The sequence below is a fragment of the Cherax quadricarinatus genome, chromosome 11 (assembly GCF_038502225.1).
Source record: "Cherax quadricarinatus isolate ZL_2023a chromosome 11, ASM3850222v1, whole genome shotgun sequence".
In the NCBI taxonomy this organism is placed as follows: domain Eukaryota; kingdom Metazoa; phylum Arthropoda; class Malacostraca; order Decapoda; family Parastacidae; genus Cherax; species Cherax quadricarinatus.
This window is the reverse complement of record NC_091302.1, coordinates 4084705-4101976: the sequence shown is the minus strand read 5'-3', so window position 1 is coordinate 4101976 and position 17272 is coordinate 4084705. Positions and strand designations below refer to the sequence as shown.

Below are 17272 nucleotides of genomic sequence, written 5' to 3'. Positions count from 1 at the left end.
AACTGGAACAACGGAATTGGCTGAAAATAGGGCTCAAAGTCTCTCCCTACATTAAGATTACAAATACTTTAAGGTAAGTAATGAATTTACTGTGACTGTATATTACTTTGTGTGTTTTTAATGCCTAGTTCTATTACTAACTTAATATAATTTAGTGTAAACTTGTTGTCTGGCATTTATATGCATTTATAAATGGAAAAAAATGGCGTTCTGCCTTCCAGCAATGTCTGCTTTCCGGCAACAACCTGGAACCTAACCCGCCGAATAAGTGGGGCCCTACTGTACTTTGTATATACAGTGGACTCTCAACCAATGGCATTAATCTGTTCCAGAGGGCTTGCCGTTCGTCGAAATTGCCTTGGGTAGAGTTAGTTTTCCCCATAAGAAATAATGGAAATAGAATTAATCCGTGCCTGACACCCCAAAGTCTGAATTTTTTTTTTTACATGAAATATACATTTCCTTATATGGAAAGGAATGGGACATGCAAAATAAACAATAATTAAATGCCACTTACCTATATTGTAGAGTTGTTGATGAGTGATGTGCCAGCAGCAGGGGAAATTCAGGATTGTCTATTGCTTGGAAGGAGAATCCCCTTCCATAAAGACTTCAGGTACCCAGTCCTTTGGTGGGGTTACCTCCCTTCTTGGTTTTTTAATGCCACCAGAACCAGCTTGAGAATCACTGGACCACCCTCTACCACCATCACAACCAGTACCACCCTCTACTACCATCACTACCACCCTCTACCACCATCACTACCACCACCACTTTCGTATTTTTCTACAAACTTTTTCTTGAATTCTATCGTGTTTCCCACATCCTTTACCAAAGGGCTGGCTCTAGAAGCTTTCTTTGGGCCCATGGTGGCTTATTTAGCAGTTACAAGCACTAGAAACAGTGGAATAATCCAAAATGTATGGGAGGCACACGTGGAAACCGACCGCAACAGCTTGTAAACAATGGCACACTGAGTCTTGGAGTGGCTGGGGACATGTTCTGGACGAACGTCATTGGTTAAGTTTTTTGCCACTGGTTAAGGCATTTTTTTCTACGGCAAAAAGCGCAGTTAGACGAAATTGCCATTACTTAATGCCGCTGTTAGTTGAGGGTCAACTGTATTCCAAGACAACAGTAAATGGCCAAGGCAGGTGTAAATGTCCACCTGTCAGTGTGTGACAATTTGAGTACAATTTCAGTACCTAATACTAGTGTCAGAACAAAGATTGGTTATGAAATGACAAGAACTACTATAAATTGTAATTATCAGAACATAAAAATTATATAAAATAATATGAAAAATAGAAAAAGAGATATACATATCGGCAATACTTCTGCAAGCGGCAGGACTCGATGTTGCCGTCACGTGAGCATCCAGTGCCAACTTCTCGGCCTCATATCTCTAAGTACTGACCCTAATTTTTTTTAGCCTATAACACTTAGATTTTCATTAAAAAATTTTTTTTTTTTACTTTTCAAAATATTCGGGGCACCGGGGTAGTGAACATATATATACGTTTGGACAGTTTATGGGTTAATGTACTAAAACCTTAATCTGGCAATAACCTTTATCATTCCAGCAATGTTCAGTAACAAATGAAAATGAACATAACTGAACATTCAACTTACCTATTAAAATCTAAGTATGCAAGATGACCATGGTAAATTCCTGGTTTCTTTTCGTCCCAGTTTGACATGTTATACACAAGCCGCATCTGTAGCAGTGAAGAATTTACACAGTAAGTCCTCGAATTACAAACACTTTGAGAATCTTCTGTACAGTTATAATATTCATAATACATTAAGTCTTCAACTTAAGAACACATTTGAGAACTTCTACATTGTGTACAATAATGATATTATACACAATACAGAAGATTCTCAACATGTTTGTAAGCTGAGGACTTACTGTCCATGTTTCTCAGAAAAATAAAACATGAAATAATGTGAGAAATTTTTGTTTTAGCAAATCTGTGCTACTATTAGCAATTTTGATTATGAAATATGTTCATCCTTGATTGCTGTACAATGTTGAGAAAACTGTGCTGTTGCAGAGTGTACAGGAAGCTCCAATTTAAAAATTGTGGTGTTACAGTAGCACAGAGAGAAAAAACACTAAAAGTTTGCTGACTAACAGTCACAATGGCCAATTCCTAATTGATGTGCAGCATTCTTTATGAGAATACAGTAAGCAAATGTTGTCTAACAAATGTTTGAAATGCTTCCATTATAAACATATATAAATACCATCTTAAATGTATGCAATGTACATTGTATGTTACACAAACTTCAGAGAAAATATTGTATTTACAATTAAGACTGATAATAAAACAGACAAGAATACAGTAGGGCCCCGCTTTATGGCGCTTCACCTTACGGCGTTCCACTAATACTGCGATTTCAAATTATGACCAAAATTTGCTATACGGCAAGTGGTCTTTCAAATACGGAGTGCCCCACCCGGTTTGTTTACATTCTCCGTGAGCACATCTATTACGTCTGGAAACTTTCCAAAATTTCAAGTGTTTGAAAGTTATTGCGTATTTTACATATTTTTTTTTTTTTCAACAAGTCGGCAGTCTCCCACCGAGGCAGGGTGACCCAAAAAAGAAAGAAAATCCCCAAAAAGAAAATACTTTCATCATCATTCAACACTCACCACACTCACACATTATCACTGCTTTTGCAGAGGTGCTCAGAATACAACAGTTTAGAAGCATATACGTATAAAGATACACAACATATCCCTCCAAACTGCCAATATCCCAAACCCCTCCTTTAAAGTGCAGGCATTGCACTTCCCATTTCCAGGACTCAAGTCCGACTATATGAAAATAACCGGTTTCCCTGAATCCCTTCACTAAATATTACCCTGCTCACACTCCAACAGATCGTCAGGTCCCAAGTATCATTCGTCTCCATTCACTCCTATCTAACATGCTCATGCACGCTTGCTGGAAGTCCAAGCCCCTTGCCCACAAAACCTCCTTTACCCCCTCTTTCCAACCCTTTTGAGGACGACTCCTACCCCTCCATCCTTCCCCTATAGATTTATATGCTTTCCCTGTCATTCTACTTTGATCCATTCTCTCTAAATGACCAAACCACCTCAACAACCCCTTTTCTGCCCTCTGACTAATGCTTTTATTAACTCCACACCTTCTCCTAATTTCCACACTCCGAATTTTCTGCATAATATTTACACCACACATTGCCCTTAGACAGGACATCTAAACTGCCTCCAACCGTCTCCTCGCTGCTGCATTTACCACCCAAGCTTCACATCCATATAAGAGTGTTGGTACTACTATACTTTCATACATTCCCTTCTTTGCCTCCATAGATAACGTTTTTTGACTCCACATATACCTCAATGCACCACTCACCTTTTTTCCCTCATCAATTCTATGATTAACCTCATCCTTCATAAACCCATCTGCCGACATGTCAACTCCCAAGTATCTGAAAACATTCACTTCTTCCATACTCCTCCTCCCCAATTTGATATCCAATTTTTCTTTATCTAAATCATTTGATACCCTCATCACCTTACTCTTTTCTATGTTCACTTTCAACTTTCTACCTTTACACACATTCTCAAACTCATCCACTAACCTTTGCAATTTTTCTTTAGAATCTCCCATAAGCACAGTAGCATCAGCAAAAAAAACTGTGTCAGTTCCCATTTTGAATTTGATTCCCCATAATTTAATCCCACCCCTCTCCCAAACACCCTAGCATTTACTTCTTTTACAACCCCATCTATAAATATATTAAAACCATGGTGACATTACACATCCCTGTCTACGACCTACTTTTACCGGGAAGTATTCTCCCTCTCTTCTACATACCCTAACCTGAGCCTCACTATCCTCATAAAAGCTCTTTACAGCATTTAGTAACTTACCACCTATTCCATATACTTGCAACATCTGCCACATTGCTCCTCTATCCACTCTATCATATGCCTTTTCTAAATCCATAAATGCAATAAAAACTTCCCTACCTTTATCTAAATACTGTTCACATATATGCTTCAATGTAAACACTTGATCTACATATCCCCTACCCACTCTGAAGCCTCCCTGCTCATCCGCAATCCTACATTCTGTCTTACCTCTAATTCTTTCAATTATAACCCTACCGTATACTTTTCCTGGTATACTCAGTAAACTTATTCCTCTATAATTTTTACAATCTCTTTTGTCTCCTTTCCCTTTATATAAAGGGACTACACATGCTCTCCGCCAATCCCTAGGTACTTTCCCCTCTTTCATACATTTATTAAACAAAAGTACCAACCACTCCAATACTATATCCCCCCCTGCTTTTTACATTTCTGTCATGATCCCATCAGTTCCAGCTGCTTTACCCCCTTTCATTCTACGTAATGCCTCACGTACCTCCCCCACACTTACATTCTGCTCTTCTTCACTCCTAAAAGATGGTATACCTCCCTGGCCAGTGCATGAAATTACCACCTCCCTTTCTTCCTCAACATTTAAAAGTTCCTCAAAATATTCTCGCCATCTACCTAATACCTCCATCTCCCCATCTACTAACTCCCCTACTCTGTTTTTAACTGACAAATCCATACTTTCCCTAGGCTTTCTTAACTTGTTTAACTCCAAAATTTTTTTTTATTTTCATTAAAATTTCTTGACAGTGCCTCTCCCACTCTTTCATCTGCTCTCCTTTTGCACTCTCTCACCACTCTCTTCACATTTCTTTTACTCTCCACATACTCTGCTCTTCTTATAACACTTCTGCTTTGTAAAAACCTCTCGTAAGCTACCTTTTTCTCTTTTATCACACCCTTTACTTCATCATTCCACCAATCACTCCTCTTTCCTCCTGCCCCCACCCTCCTATAACCACAAACTTCTGCCCCACATTCTAATACTGCATTTTTAAAACTATTCCAACCCTCTTCAACCCGCCCACTACTCATCTTTGCACTAGTCCACCTTTCTGCCAATAGTCGCTTATATCTCGCCCGAACTTCCTCCTCCCTTAGTTTATACACTTTCACCTCCCTCTTACTTGTTGTTGCCACATTCCTCTTTTCCCATCTACCTCTTACTCTAACTGTAGCTATAACTAAATAATGATCCGATATATCAGTTGCCCCTCTATAAACATGTACATCCTGGAGCCTACCCATCAACCTTTTATCCACCAATACATAATCTAACAAACTACTTTCATTACATGCTACATCATACCTTGTATATTTATTTATCCTCTTTTTCATAAAATATGTATTATTACCAAATTTCTTTCTACACATAGCTCAATTAAAGGCTCCCCATTTACATTTACCCCTGGCACCCCAAATTTACCTACTACTCCCTCCATAACATTTTTACCCACTTTAGCACTGAAATCCCCAACCACCATTACTCTCACACTTGATTCAAAACTCCCCACGCATTCACTCAACATTTCCCAGAATCTCTCTCTCTCTCTCCTCTACACTTCTCTCTTCTCCAGGTGCATACACGCTTACTATAACCCACTTTTCACATCCAATCTTTATTTTACTCCACATAATCCTTGAATTTATACATTTGTAGTCCCTCTTTTCCTGCCATAGCTTATCCTTCAACATTATTGCTACTCCTTCTTTAGCTCTAACTCTATTTGAAACCCCTGACGTAATCCCATTTATTCCTCTCCATTGAAACTCTCCCACCCCCTTCAGCTTTGTTTCACTTAAAGCCAGGACATCCAGTTTCTTCTCATTCATAACATCCACAATCATCTCTTTCTTATCCTTTGCACAACATCCACGCACATTCAGACTTCCCACTTTGACAATTTTCTTCTTCTTATTCTTTTTAGTAATCTTTACAGGAAAAGGGGTTACTAGCCCATTGTTCCCGGCATTTTAGTTGACTTTTACAACACGCATGGCTTACGGAGGAAAGATTCTTATTCCACTTCCCCATGGATATAAAAGGAAAAGTAATAAGACGAAGAACTATTAAGATAAAATCAAAGAAAACTCAGATGAGTGTGTATAAATAAACGTGTACATGTATGTGTAGTGTGACCTAAGTGTAAGTAGAAGTAGCAAGACATGCCTGTAATCTTGCATATTTATGAGACAGACAAAAGACACCAGCAATCCTACCATCATGTAAAACAATTACAGGCTTTCGTTTTACACTCACTTGGCAGGACGGTAGTACCTCCCTGGGTGGTTGCTGTCTACCAACCTACTACCTACATACAGTGGTCCCTCAATAATCGTCTGGCCTGAAAGTCGTCCATTTCGGAAATAGTCCTGTTTTTTCGTCAAAATATTGGCTCGCAAATGGTCCGGTAACTCGCTAATAGTTCTTCATCTTGGACGCGTACTTACGCTCTGAGCCGCCTCGGCCTTTCCTTCCCAGCCAGTGTGCCATTGTTTACCAGTGAGTGACGGTCCCCTCACATGCTCCTACGAAATATTTCATAATATTCCATTGATTTTAGTGCTTGCAAGTGCTAAATAAGCTACCATGCAAGTCCCAAATGAGTGGATAGAGTTATCAGAGCTTATTTCTTGGGTAGCATTGAGGACTGGGTTGGGAAAATGTTTTGTTAGTGAGATGAATTGTAAAGGACCTGCCGAGCATGGGCCAACAGACCTGCTGCAGTGATCCTCTTTTCTTATGTTCATCAACCACTATCACAACTGCTTCCACTCTACCACCACCATCTTTGTATTTTTCTACAAACTTTTTCATAAATTATGTGTTTCTCACATTCTTTACCAAAGGGCTGGCACTAGAAGCATTATTTGGTGGTAGTGATGGTGGCAGAAGGTAGTAGTGATGGTGGTAGAAGGTAGTGATGGTGGTAACAGTTGTAATAGTGGTAGAAGGTCGTAGTGATTCAGCGATTCTACCAACTCCTCCAATGTTGTTGGAGTTATTTAGGGCTACAAAAACCACCGCCGCCTCACCACCATTATGGACGGCTTACACTCAGTGGCCCTTATATACCCAACAACAACACAACACCTCTCGTGACATACGTAATGACTTATTTTATTCATTCTAGAGTATATTCCATGTTTCTATGTTATTAACCCTTTGAGGGTTTTGGTCGTACTAGTACGTCTTACGCATAGGGGTTTTTGACGTACTAGTACGCATAAATTCTAGCGGCCTCAAATCTAGTGGGAGAAAGCTGGTAGGCCTTCATATGAAAGAATGGGTCTATGTGGTCAGTGTGCACAGTCTAAAAAAAATCCTGCAGCACACAGTGCATAATGAGAAAAAAAAACTTTGACCATTTTTTTGGAATAAATCAGCGACTTTGCAGTGTATTTTCGTATGGTATTTATTGTTGTATTCTAGTTTTCTTGGTCTCATTTTATAGAATGGAAGACATATTACAGAAATTGAGATGATTTTGACTGGTTTTACAATGAAAGGTGCCTTGAAATTGAGCTCAAAGTAGCAGAAATGTTCGATTTTTACCAAACTTCAGAAGTAAACAAATCGTGCCAAGCGTGCAATACACGTCAACTGGTGAGTCTAATATTCTTTCACAAGTGCACCAATAATATTTATACCATTTTTTACACTAATGCAGTAGTCTGCATAACAGTAAATCTTATATTTTTTGTGAGAATAAAAATTCAAAGTGGAAAGCAAAAGAATATAAGAGGGGCCTTGAGACGTGACTAATGACTAGAGGAAATGTCATTTTAGTGCCAGGAATGTCTTTCTTGTTTATTCTGGACCCTATTCGGAAATTGGCATCTTTTGAAATTTGTGTGAAATTGGCAAAATTGCTAAATTCTGACCACTGTACTGGATAGTTGAATTTCATAAATGGGTGGTTTCTTGCACCCATTCGATAGAAAAAATGGAGTTCTAGCGAAATATTCATGTTTTTTGTCGACTAGTACAGTGAAATTGGCCGAAAATGGGGCTCAAAGTGGGCAAAATCGCCGATGCGTAAACATCGCCGAGACCGCTAACTTTGTGAGAGCATAATTCTGTAAGTTTTCTATCAAATTTCAAACTTTTGGTGTCTTTATGACCGGGAAAAGATTCTCTATCTTTTCATAAGAGAAATTTTTTTTTTTTTTTTTAAATTTGGCCGACCCTGAGAACGAGTTTCGGAGAGGGCCTGTCGACCCTCAAAGGGTTAATATTGTTTATTATGTCATATTAGTTGAATTGTGATAGATAAATAAGCCATAGAGTTGATATTAGTGTCATATTCTCCAACAATAAACTTGCCATCCCTCCCTCACAAACAAATAGCCAGTAAAAACATAACAATGGAAGAACACTGCAGGTCTACTGGCCCATACAAGGCAGGTCCTTATCAAAATGACCTCCACCCAAAGCTACCCAAGAATTTACTCCCGTACCCAATGACACAAATCAAACTCAGCTCCTCCAACTCGTATATTTGTCCAATGTCTTCTTGAACCTACCCAAGGTCCTAGCCTCGATCACCCTACTGGTAAGTGATGTTAAATAAGAACTTAAGAAAGTAGGAACACTGGAACAGGCCTGCTGGCCCATACTAGGCCGGTCATTCACAAATCCAACCCACTAAGAGAACAAATGCTACCCAAGCAATAAACTCAGGTGCAAGTCCGACTCAAATCCAACCTCTTTCACTCGTGTATTTATCCAACCTAAATTTGAAACTACCCAAGCCATAGCTTTTAGAACATTGGAAAGGAGGAACACTGCAATAGGCCTGTTGGCCCATACTAGGCCAGTCCTTCACAAATCCAATCCACTAACAGAACAAATGCTACCCAAGCAATAAGCTCAGGTGCAAGTCTGACTCAAATCCAACCCCTCTATCTCGTGTATTTATCCAACCTAAATTTGAAACTAAATGTTTTGGCTTCGATCACCCTACTAGGCAGACCGTTCCACTCATCAACTACCCCTATTACCAATGTTCATTTATACATTTTATTAGTGCCCTAGAGTCCTTATGGAGGGGGATTCCCCTTCCAAATAACCTCTCTTCCCTCTCTCCTCCTCCCTGTCTTCCATTCATCAACAACAGCCTTCAATAAAGGTAACTGTCATGTTGAATGTTCATTTTATTGTGCATGTAAATCTATCTTTTAGGTAAAAAAAAAAAATTGTTGTTGATACTTCTGAGTGTCTGGAACGAATTAATTGGATTTACATTATTTCTTATGGGGAAAATTGATTCAAAAATCGTCCATTTCGATAATAGTCCCACTTCCAGGAACGGATTATGGACGATTATTGAGGGACCACTGTATTTTATATGTATTCTGATAATTATGCTTATGTGTACTGGTACCTAAATACAGTGGACCCCCGGTTAACGATATTTTTTCACTCCAGAAGTATGTTCAGGTGCCAGTACTGACCGAATTTGTTCCCATAAGGAATATTGTGAAGTAGATTAGTCCATTTCAGACCCCCAAACATACACGTACAAACGCACTTACATAAATACACTTACATAATTGGTCGCATTCGGAGGTGATCGTTATGCTGGGGTCCACTGTATACTTACACACTGTGCTGGAGTGAGGGTAAACATTAAAATTACTAAGTCTCTCTCTACTCATGACGCCACAGTGATACTACGTAATAATAATCTCTCTTGGGCATATATCTTATTTTACGTTAATATAGACATTTTCATTAATTCATCTATGATATTTTCTTCAAAATTATATAAGAAACACATTACATAGCACATAAACATTATACATACACCCACAGAATAAAAACTGACGTAAATATAAGATCTGTTTATAAAGCGACTTTGTAGGAGTGTCGGAAGAATTACATTTTCTCTAGTCAAACACTGGGGGATAACTGTAGATAAGTATTCCTTTCGTATGCCTTCACTCTATATATAGCAATTCACAATGCTTGTGGGTTTAGTACTTATTATTATTGATGATGATTATGATTGATGATGATGATGAATGATGAATGATGATGAATGATGATGAATGATGATGATGATGATGATGATGATGATGATGATGATGAAGATGATGATGATGATGATGATGAAAATGATGAAGATGATGATGAAGATGATGATGAAGATGAAGATGATGATGATGATGAAGATGATGATGATGATGATGATGATGATGATGAAGATGATGATGATGAAGATGATGATAAAGATGATGAAGATGATGATGAAGATGATGATGATGATGATGAAGATGATGAAGATGAAAATGATGAAGATGAAGATGATGAAGATGAAGATGATGAAGATGATGAAGATGAAGATGAATAATAATAATAATAATAATAATAATAATAATAATAATAATAATTTGTTAGAGCATCATTCCTTCTAAAAATTACTTGACAGTGGAAGTGTTGGTCCTTATTTATTCTAAACCATACCACGGGTGAGGTTTGAACCCGCGGTCAGTCTCAAAACTCCAGACCGTCGCGTTAGCCACTGGGCCAGCTAGCTTCAATAAGAAGTTGGATGGATCTTATTGAAGCTAGCTGGCCCAGTGGTTAACGCGACGGTCTGAGTTTTGAGACTCTCTGACAGCGGGTTCAAACCCCACCCGTGGTATGGTTTGTTTGCAATTGTGTCATTACGATTTTGTGAGTCAGTTTTATTTATTCTACTGTACCACTGTGGAGACAACTCGTGCACAATGTAAGGTGTTTGTATGAATGTTTGTGAACCATAACCAGATGCATCGTCTGTTTGTTTACATAGTGGGTGGGGTGGCCAGGCTGGCTTCCCTACACTACCCTACCTACCACACCACTTTCTACAAATAAATACTTTTCACCTTTCACCCTACATTAAGACTACAAATATTTTAAGGTATGTAATGAGTGTACTGTATATGCATTTTATCACTCTATGGAGCTTTAAGCACTGTCATAGTATATTTTGTGTGGGTGGGGAGTCCAGGAGGGCTACCACACCTAACTTCTTACAGTAAATACTACTCAACTTTTGCCCTGCATTAAGACTACAAATATTTTGAGGTAAATAACATGTACTGTGTGTATTTTACCTTTTGTTGTTTTTAATGCCTAGTTCTACTATTAATTTAATATATGTTAGTGTAAACTTGTTATCTGGCATTTATATGCATTTATAAGTGGAAAAAATGGCGTTCTGCTTTCCAGTGATGTCTGCTTTCCGGGAGTAGCCTGGAACCTAACCTGCAGTATAAGTGGGGCCCTACTGTATATATGTTAAGAACCAGACTTTACCTGATCTGTTAAGAACAAGACTTTACCTGGTCTGTTAAGAACAAGACTTTACCTGGTCTGTTAAGAACAAGACTTTACCTGGTCTGTTAAGGAGAGCGTTGGGTTTTTCTTAGTGGTATTAACATTAATAACATTAAACTTATTCTTGGAGCAGAGATCATATGCCAGGCCAATAAAGGAAGTAGATCCTGTCTTTGGGACCCGATTATAAATCACAATTAAATTCTCCAGGTCGAGACCATTAATACTGCTGCTGCTGCTGCTACCTCGGCTGTTTTCATTTTTAATATTTCTTCTACTGCTGCCTGTAAGTGTACTGCTCACTTGAAGATCCAAGGCAGCTGCAAGGAAGAAAATGCAAGGATTTTTAACCCTTTCACTGTTGAGATCCATGCTTGCAAACTTGCTCTTAGTGTCGAATAATTAAAAAAAAAAAAAATGATTTCTTATGAAATGGCAGATTCTTTTCCTGATGGTAATGAAACCAAAAGTATGAAATTTGATGGAAAATTTACGGAATTACACCCTCGCGAAGTTAGCGGTCTCGGCGATATTTACACATTAGCCATTTTGCCCAATTTGTGCCCTGTTTTGAGCCAGTTCCATTCGACTATATTCATAGCTATTTTGCTAAAACTCCTTTTGTTCTATTGACTGAGTACAAGAAACTGCCGATTTACCTATCTGAACTACCCAATAAAGTGATCAGAAATTACTAATTTGGCCAGTCTCATACAAAATTCAAGAAAAGCCAATTTCAAAACAGGGTTCTGAATTAACAATGCAAACATTCCTAGTACTAAAATAACATTTTCTCTGTTCATTAGTCACGTCTCCAGGTTCCTCTTATAATATGCTTGCTTTCCATTTTGAATTTTTATTCACACAAAAAATAAGATAAAGATAAAGAGTTTATTTCTTTGTAATATGTAATTACAACTGTACAAAGAAAGCCGCTATCGTGCCGGGGCATTTCGGGCAGACTAATCCTAATACATGTACATACGTACATAGGAACTATAGTGGAACCTCTACTTACGAGTGCATCCATGTGCAAGTTTTCCCAGATACGAGCAGCTGCTCGCTCGATTTTTTGCTTCCAGACGCGAGCAAAATTTCCAGATGCGAGCTGGCCTCAAGGGAGGTTAATTGACACTGGTGAGGGGGCTCTTGCTCTTGATCTAGGGAACTGGATCTCAGCTGTTTGTTGGACTACCTTATTGAAACTTGGGCAATGTATGATGAAAAGATGCTTCTTCACGCACACCAAAAATGAAAGAAATTGGACCATAAATAACGGAGTTCACTTCTCAGCTATTAGCCTCCCCTCAGTGGTATATTTTCGTATGGATTTTATGGTTGTATTCTTGTTTTATTTGGTCTCATGTGATAGAATGCAAGATATACAGGTCCGCCATCACAAATCCGGCAATCAGTCATTCGGTCCCTTCAGTTATTCGGCACTAATTTTGGCTAGCATAATTTCAAATTTCCAGGGTTGCTACACCAACCTGCTGGTACTGTTTGGTGATGCTACTTGCTGCATAAGTCATTCCAATTTCTTTTTCTCCATTTATTGTTTTAACCTGCTTACTTTTAGCCCTAGCCATGGTTCCAATGAATAAAAGAAATGCTTCTCATTATGTAAAGCACCTACACAGTACATTATCCATTAAAGATAAGGTGGCTTTGAAGCCACTGTCGGTTGCCATGAGCTCAGTCTCATGAAGCAGGAGAATATGCTTTATTACGCTAATATCAACACTACAGCTTATTTGCCTATCACAATTGATCTAATATGACATAAGAAACAATATAAATAACATAAAATATGTTAAATACTCCAGAATGAATAATATTTGGCATAACACCGAGCAGTTTGACGGAGGTATGAAGAGGATATGGTATACAAATACCATTCTCCTATCCCTGTCTTGGGGGCTTATATTAGAGAAAATGGAGTATAGCACAGGGCTAACTATGATATACACTCATACTCCACCATAAACATGAAACAAAAAAGTTATTTTCTCTCTATAGATTATCACACATAGCAGCATATGTGTAGAGAACCTAGGATAACCCAAAAAAAGCCAACGTGGCTTATTTTTATTACCTGGCTTGGGTTAGCCATATATGATTCTTGGTAAACATTCGATTCCCAGCCAGGGTAGAAACATTAGGCGTGTTTCTTTACACCTGTTGTCTATGTTTACCCATCAGTAAATGGGTACCTGGGTGCTAGCCGACTAGTGTGGGTGTTATCCTGGGACACTGACCTAATTTTCTTGAAATACTCAGCCTAACAAGTGGCTTTCTATATAGTAGTATGTCACTGATGTCAGCTAGGCCTGTATACCTTGTACATGTACGTGTAGTAAATAAAGATATTATTATTATATTATTATTATTATTTTCTCTGTTGTTTGTTGAGTTATCTTATTCAAACTTGGGCAATGTATGATGAAAAGATACTTCTTCGCGTACACCAAAAATGAAAGAAATCAGGCCATAAATAGCGGAGTTCACTTCTCAGCCATTAGCAGCTGCTTAGCGGTATATTTTTGTATGGTTTTTATGGTTATATTCTCATTTTTTCGGTCTCATTTGATAGAATGAAATATATATTACAGAAGTAGATATGATTTTGATTGCTTTCATGATGAAAAGTACCTTGAAATTGTGCTCACAGTAGCGAAAATGTTCTATTCTTTAGCGAAGCTCAAGAGTAAACAAATGACGTCACCGTCCAATACCTGTCCGCCTGCCAGTCCAATACGGAGTCAAGAATGGCTTGGCATTATTTATACAATTATTACAATAATGCAGCAGTCTGCATAACAGTAAATCTTCAGTTTTTTTTGTGAATAAAAATTCCAAATGAAAAGCAAGAGTAATATAAGAGGGGCCTGTAGCCATGACTAATGAACAGAGAAAATGTTGTTTTAGTGCCAGGAATGTCTGCATTGTTTATTCTGGATCCTATTTTGAAATTGGCATCTGTTGAAATTTGTGTGAAATTGGCCAAATTGCCAATTTCTGACCACTTTATTGGGTAGTTGAAATAAGTGAATATGCAGTTTCTTGTACTCAGTTGACAGACTAGAAGTAAATAAGTTTATTCAGGTATACACAAATAGTTACATAGATTATCATACATAGCAGTGTATGTATAGAGTACCTAGGTTAACCCAGAAAAGCCAGACAAAGTGACTTATTTCCAGTACCTTACTTGGGCTTGCCATATATGGTTTTTGGTAAATATTTTTTTTTTCTCGGTTGTTTGTTGGGCTATCTCATTGAAACTTGGGCAATGTATGATGGAAAGATGCTTCTTAACGTACAACAAAAATAAAAAAGGCAGACGATAAATAAGGGAGTTAACTTCTCAGCCATTAGCCGCCTCTTTGCAGTATACAGTGGACCCCCGCATAACGATTACCTCCGAATGCGACCAATTATGTAAGTGTATTTATGTAAGTGCGTTTGTATTTGTATGTTTGGGGGTCTGAAATGGACTAATCTACTTCACAATATTCCTTATGGGAATAAATTTGGTCAGTACTGGCACCTGAACATACTTATGGAGTGAAAAAATATCGTTAACCGGGGGTCCACTGTATTTTCGTATGGTTGTATTCTCATTTTTTTGGACTCATTTGATAGAATGGAAGATATATTACAGAAATAGACATGATTTTGATTACTTTCATGATGAAAAGTGCCTTGAAATTGAGCTCAAAGTAGGGGAAATGTTTGATTTTTGCCAATGTTCAATGAACTGTGTAAGTCAAGTTGGTTAATTTTATTAAGTGTATTCTAACCTAACCACTCTGTAATTCGGCAAACTCAGTAATCCGGCACACTACAGGTCCCAATGATGCCGGATTTGTGATGGAGGACCTGTACTACAAAAATAAATATGAGGTAGCAGTGGCAGACAACATGAAGCAGCAGTGACAAACAACATGAAGCAGCAGTGACAGACAACATGAAGCAGCAGTGGCAGACATCATGAGGTAGCAGTGGCAGACAACATGAAGCAGCAGTGGCAGACAATGTGAAGCAACAGTGGGAGACATCATGAGGTAGCAGTGGCAGACAACATGAAGCAGCAGTGGCAGACAACATGAGGTAGCAGTGGCAGACAACTTGAAGTAGCAGTGGTAGACAACATGAAGCAGCAGTGACAGACAGCATGAAGCAGCAGTGGCAGACATCATGAGGTAGCAGTGGCAGACAACATGAAGCAGCAGTGGCAAAGTGTAGCATTAAGAGTGTAGCAATTAAATGTAGCATTAAGAGTGTAGGTAGTAGGTTGGTAGACAGCAACCACCCAGGGAGGTACTACCGTCCTGCCAAGTGAGTGTAAAACGAAGCCTGTGATTGTTTTACATGATGGTAGGATTGCTGATGTCTTTTGTCTGTCTCATAAATATGCAAGATTACAGGCATGTCTTGCTACTTCTACTTACACTTAGGTCACACTACACATACATGTACACATTTATTTATACACACTCATCTGAGTTTTCTTTGATTTTATCTTAATAGTTCTTGGTCTTATTAATTTTCCTTTTATATCCATGGGGAAGTGGAATAAGAATCTTTCCTCCGTAAGCCATGCGTGTTGTAAAAGTCAACTAAAATGCCGGGAACAATGGGCTAGTAACCCCTTTTCCTGTAAAGATTACTAAAAAGAATAAGAAGAAGAAAATTGTCAAAGTGGGAAGTCTGAATGTGCGTGGATGTTGTGCAGATGATAAGAAAGAGATGATTGTGGATGTTATGAATGAGAAGAAGCTGGATGTCCTGGCTTTAAGTGAAACAAAGCTGAAGGGGGTGGGAGAGTTTCAGTGGAGAGGAATAAATGGGATTAGGTCAGGGGTTTCAAATAGAGTTAGAGCTAAAGAAGGAGTAGCAATAATGTTGAAGCATAAGCTATGGCAGGAAAAGAGGGACTATAAATGTATTAATTCAAGGATTATGTGGAGTAAAATAAAGATTGGATGTGAAAAGTGGGTTATAATAAGCGTGTATGCACCTGGAGAAGAGAGAAGTGTAGAGGAGAGAGAGAGATTTTGGGAAATGTTGAGTGAATGCGTGGGGAGTTTTGAATCAAGTGTGAGAGTAATAGTGGTTGGGGATTTCAATGCTAAAGTGGGTAAAAATGTTATGGAAGGAGTAGTAGGTAAATTTGGGGTGCCAGGGGTAAATGTAAATGGGGAGCCTTTAATTGAGCTATGTGTAGAAAGAAATTTGGTAATAAGTAATACATATTTTATGAAAAAGAGGATAAATAAATATACAAGGTATGATGTAGCACGTAATGAAAGTAGTTTATTAGATTATGTATTGGTGGATAAAAGGTTGATGGGTAGGCTCCAGGATGTACATGTTTATAGAGGGGCAACTGATATATCGGATCATTATTTAGTTGTAGCTACAGTTAGAGTAAGAGGTAGATGGGAAAAGAGGAAGGTGGCAACAACAAGTAAGAGGGAGGTGAAAGTGTATAAACTAAGGGAGGAGGAAGTTCGGGTGAGATATAAGCGACTATTGGCAGAAAGGTGGGCTAGTGCAAAGATGAGTAGTGGGGGGGTTGAAGAGGGTTGGAATAGTTTTAAAAATGCAGTATTAGAATGTGGGGCAGAAGTTTGTGGTTATAGGAGGGTGGGGGCAGGAGGAAAGAGGAGTGATTGGTGGAATGATGAAGTAAAGGGTGTGATAAAAGAGAAAAAGGTAGCTTATGAGAGGTTTTTACAAAGCAGAAGTGTTATAAGAAGAGCAGAGTATATGGAGAGTAAAAGAAAGGTAAAGAGAGTGGTGAGAGAGTGCAAAAGGAGAGCAGATGATAGAGTGGGAGAGGCACTGTCAAGAAATTTTAATGAAAATAAGAAAAAATTTTGGAGTGAGTTAAACAAGTTAAGAAAGCCTAGGGAAAATATGGATTTGTCAGTTAAAAACAGAGTAGGGGAGTTAGTAGATGGGGAGATGGAGGTATTGGGTAGATGGCGAGAATATTTTGAGGAACTTTTAAATGT

The 17272-nt window shown here is 38.4% G+C and overlaps 1 protein-coding gene across 3 annotated transcripts in view; it reads right to left on the bottom strand.

Annotated features, from left to right (window-relative positions):
* LOC128687658 (heparan sulfate 2-O-sulfotransferase 1) overlaps positions 1-17272 on the bottom strand; it is a 103330-nt gene that overhangs the window by 18824 nt on the left and 67234 nt on the right. For all 3 annotated transcript variants that reach the window (XM_053775237.2, XM_070083937.1, XM_070083936.1), the window contains 2 exons: positions 11307-11569; positions 1633-1718 (listed from right to left, as the gene is read on the bottom strand). In XM_053775237.2, the coding sequence (XP_053631212.1) occupies positions 1633-1718; positions 11307-11569 (349 nt within the window). The remainder of the gene's footprint in view (positions 1-1632; positions 1719-11306; positions 11570-17272) is intronic.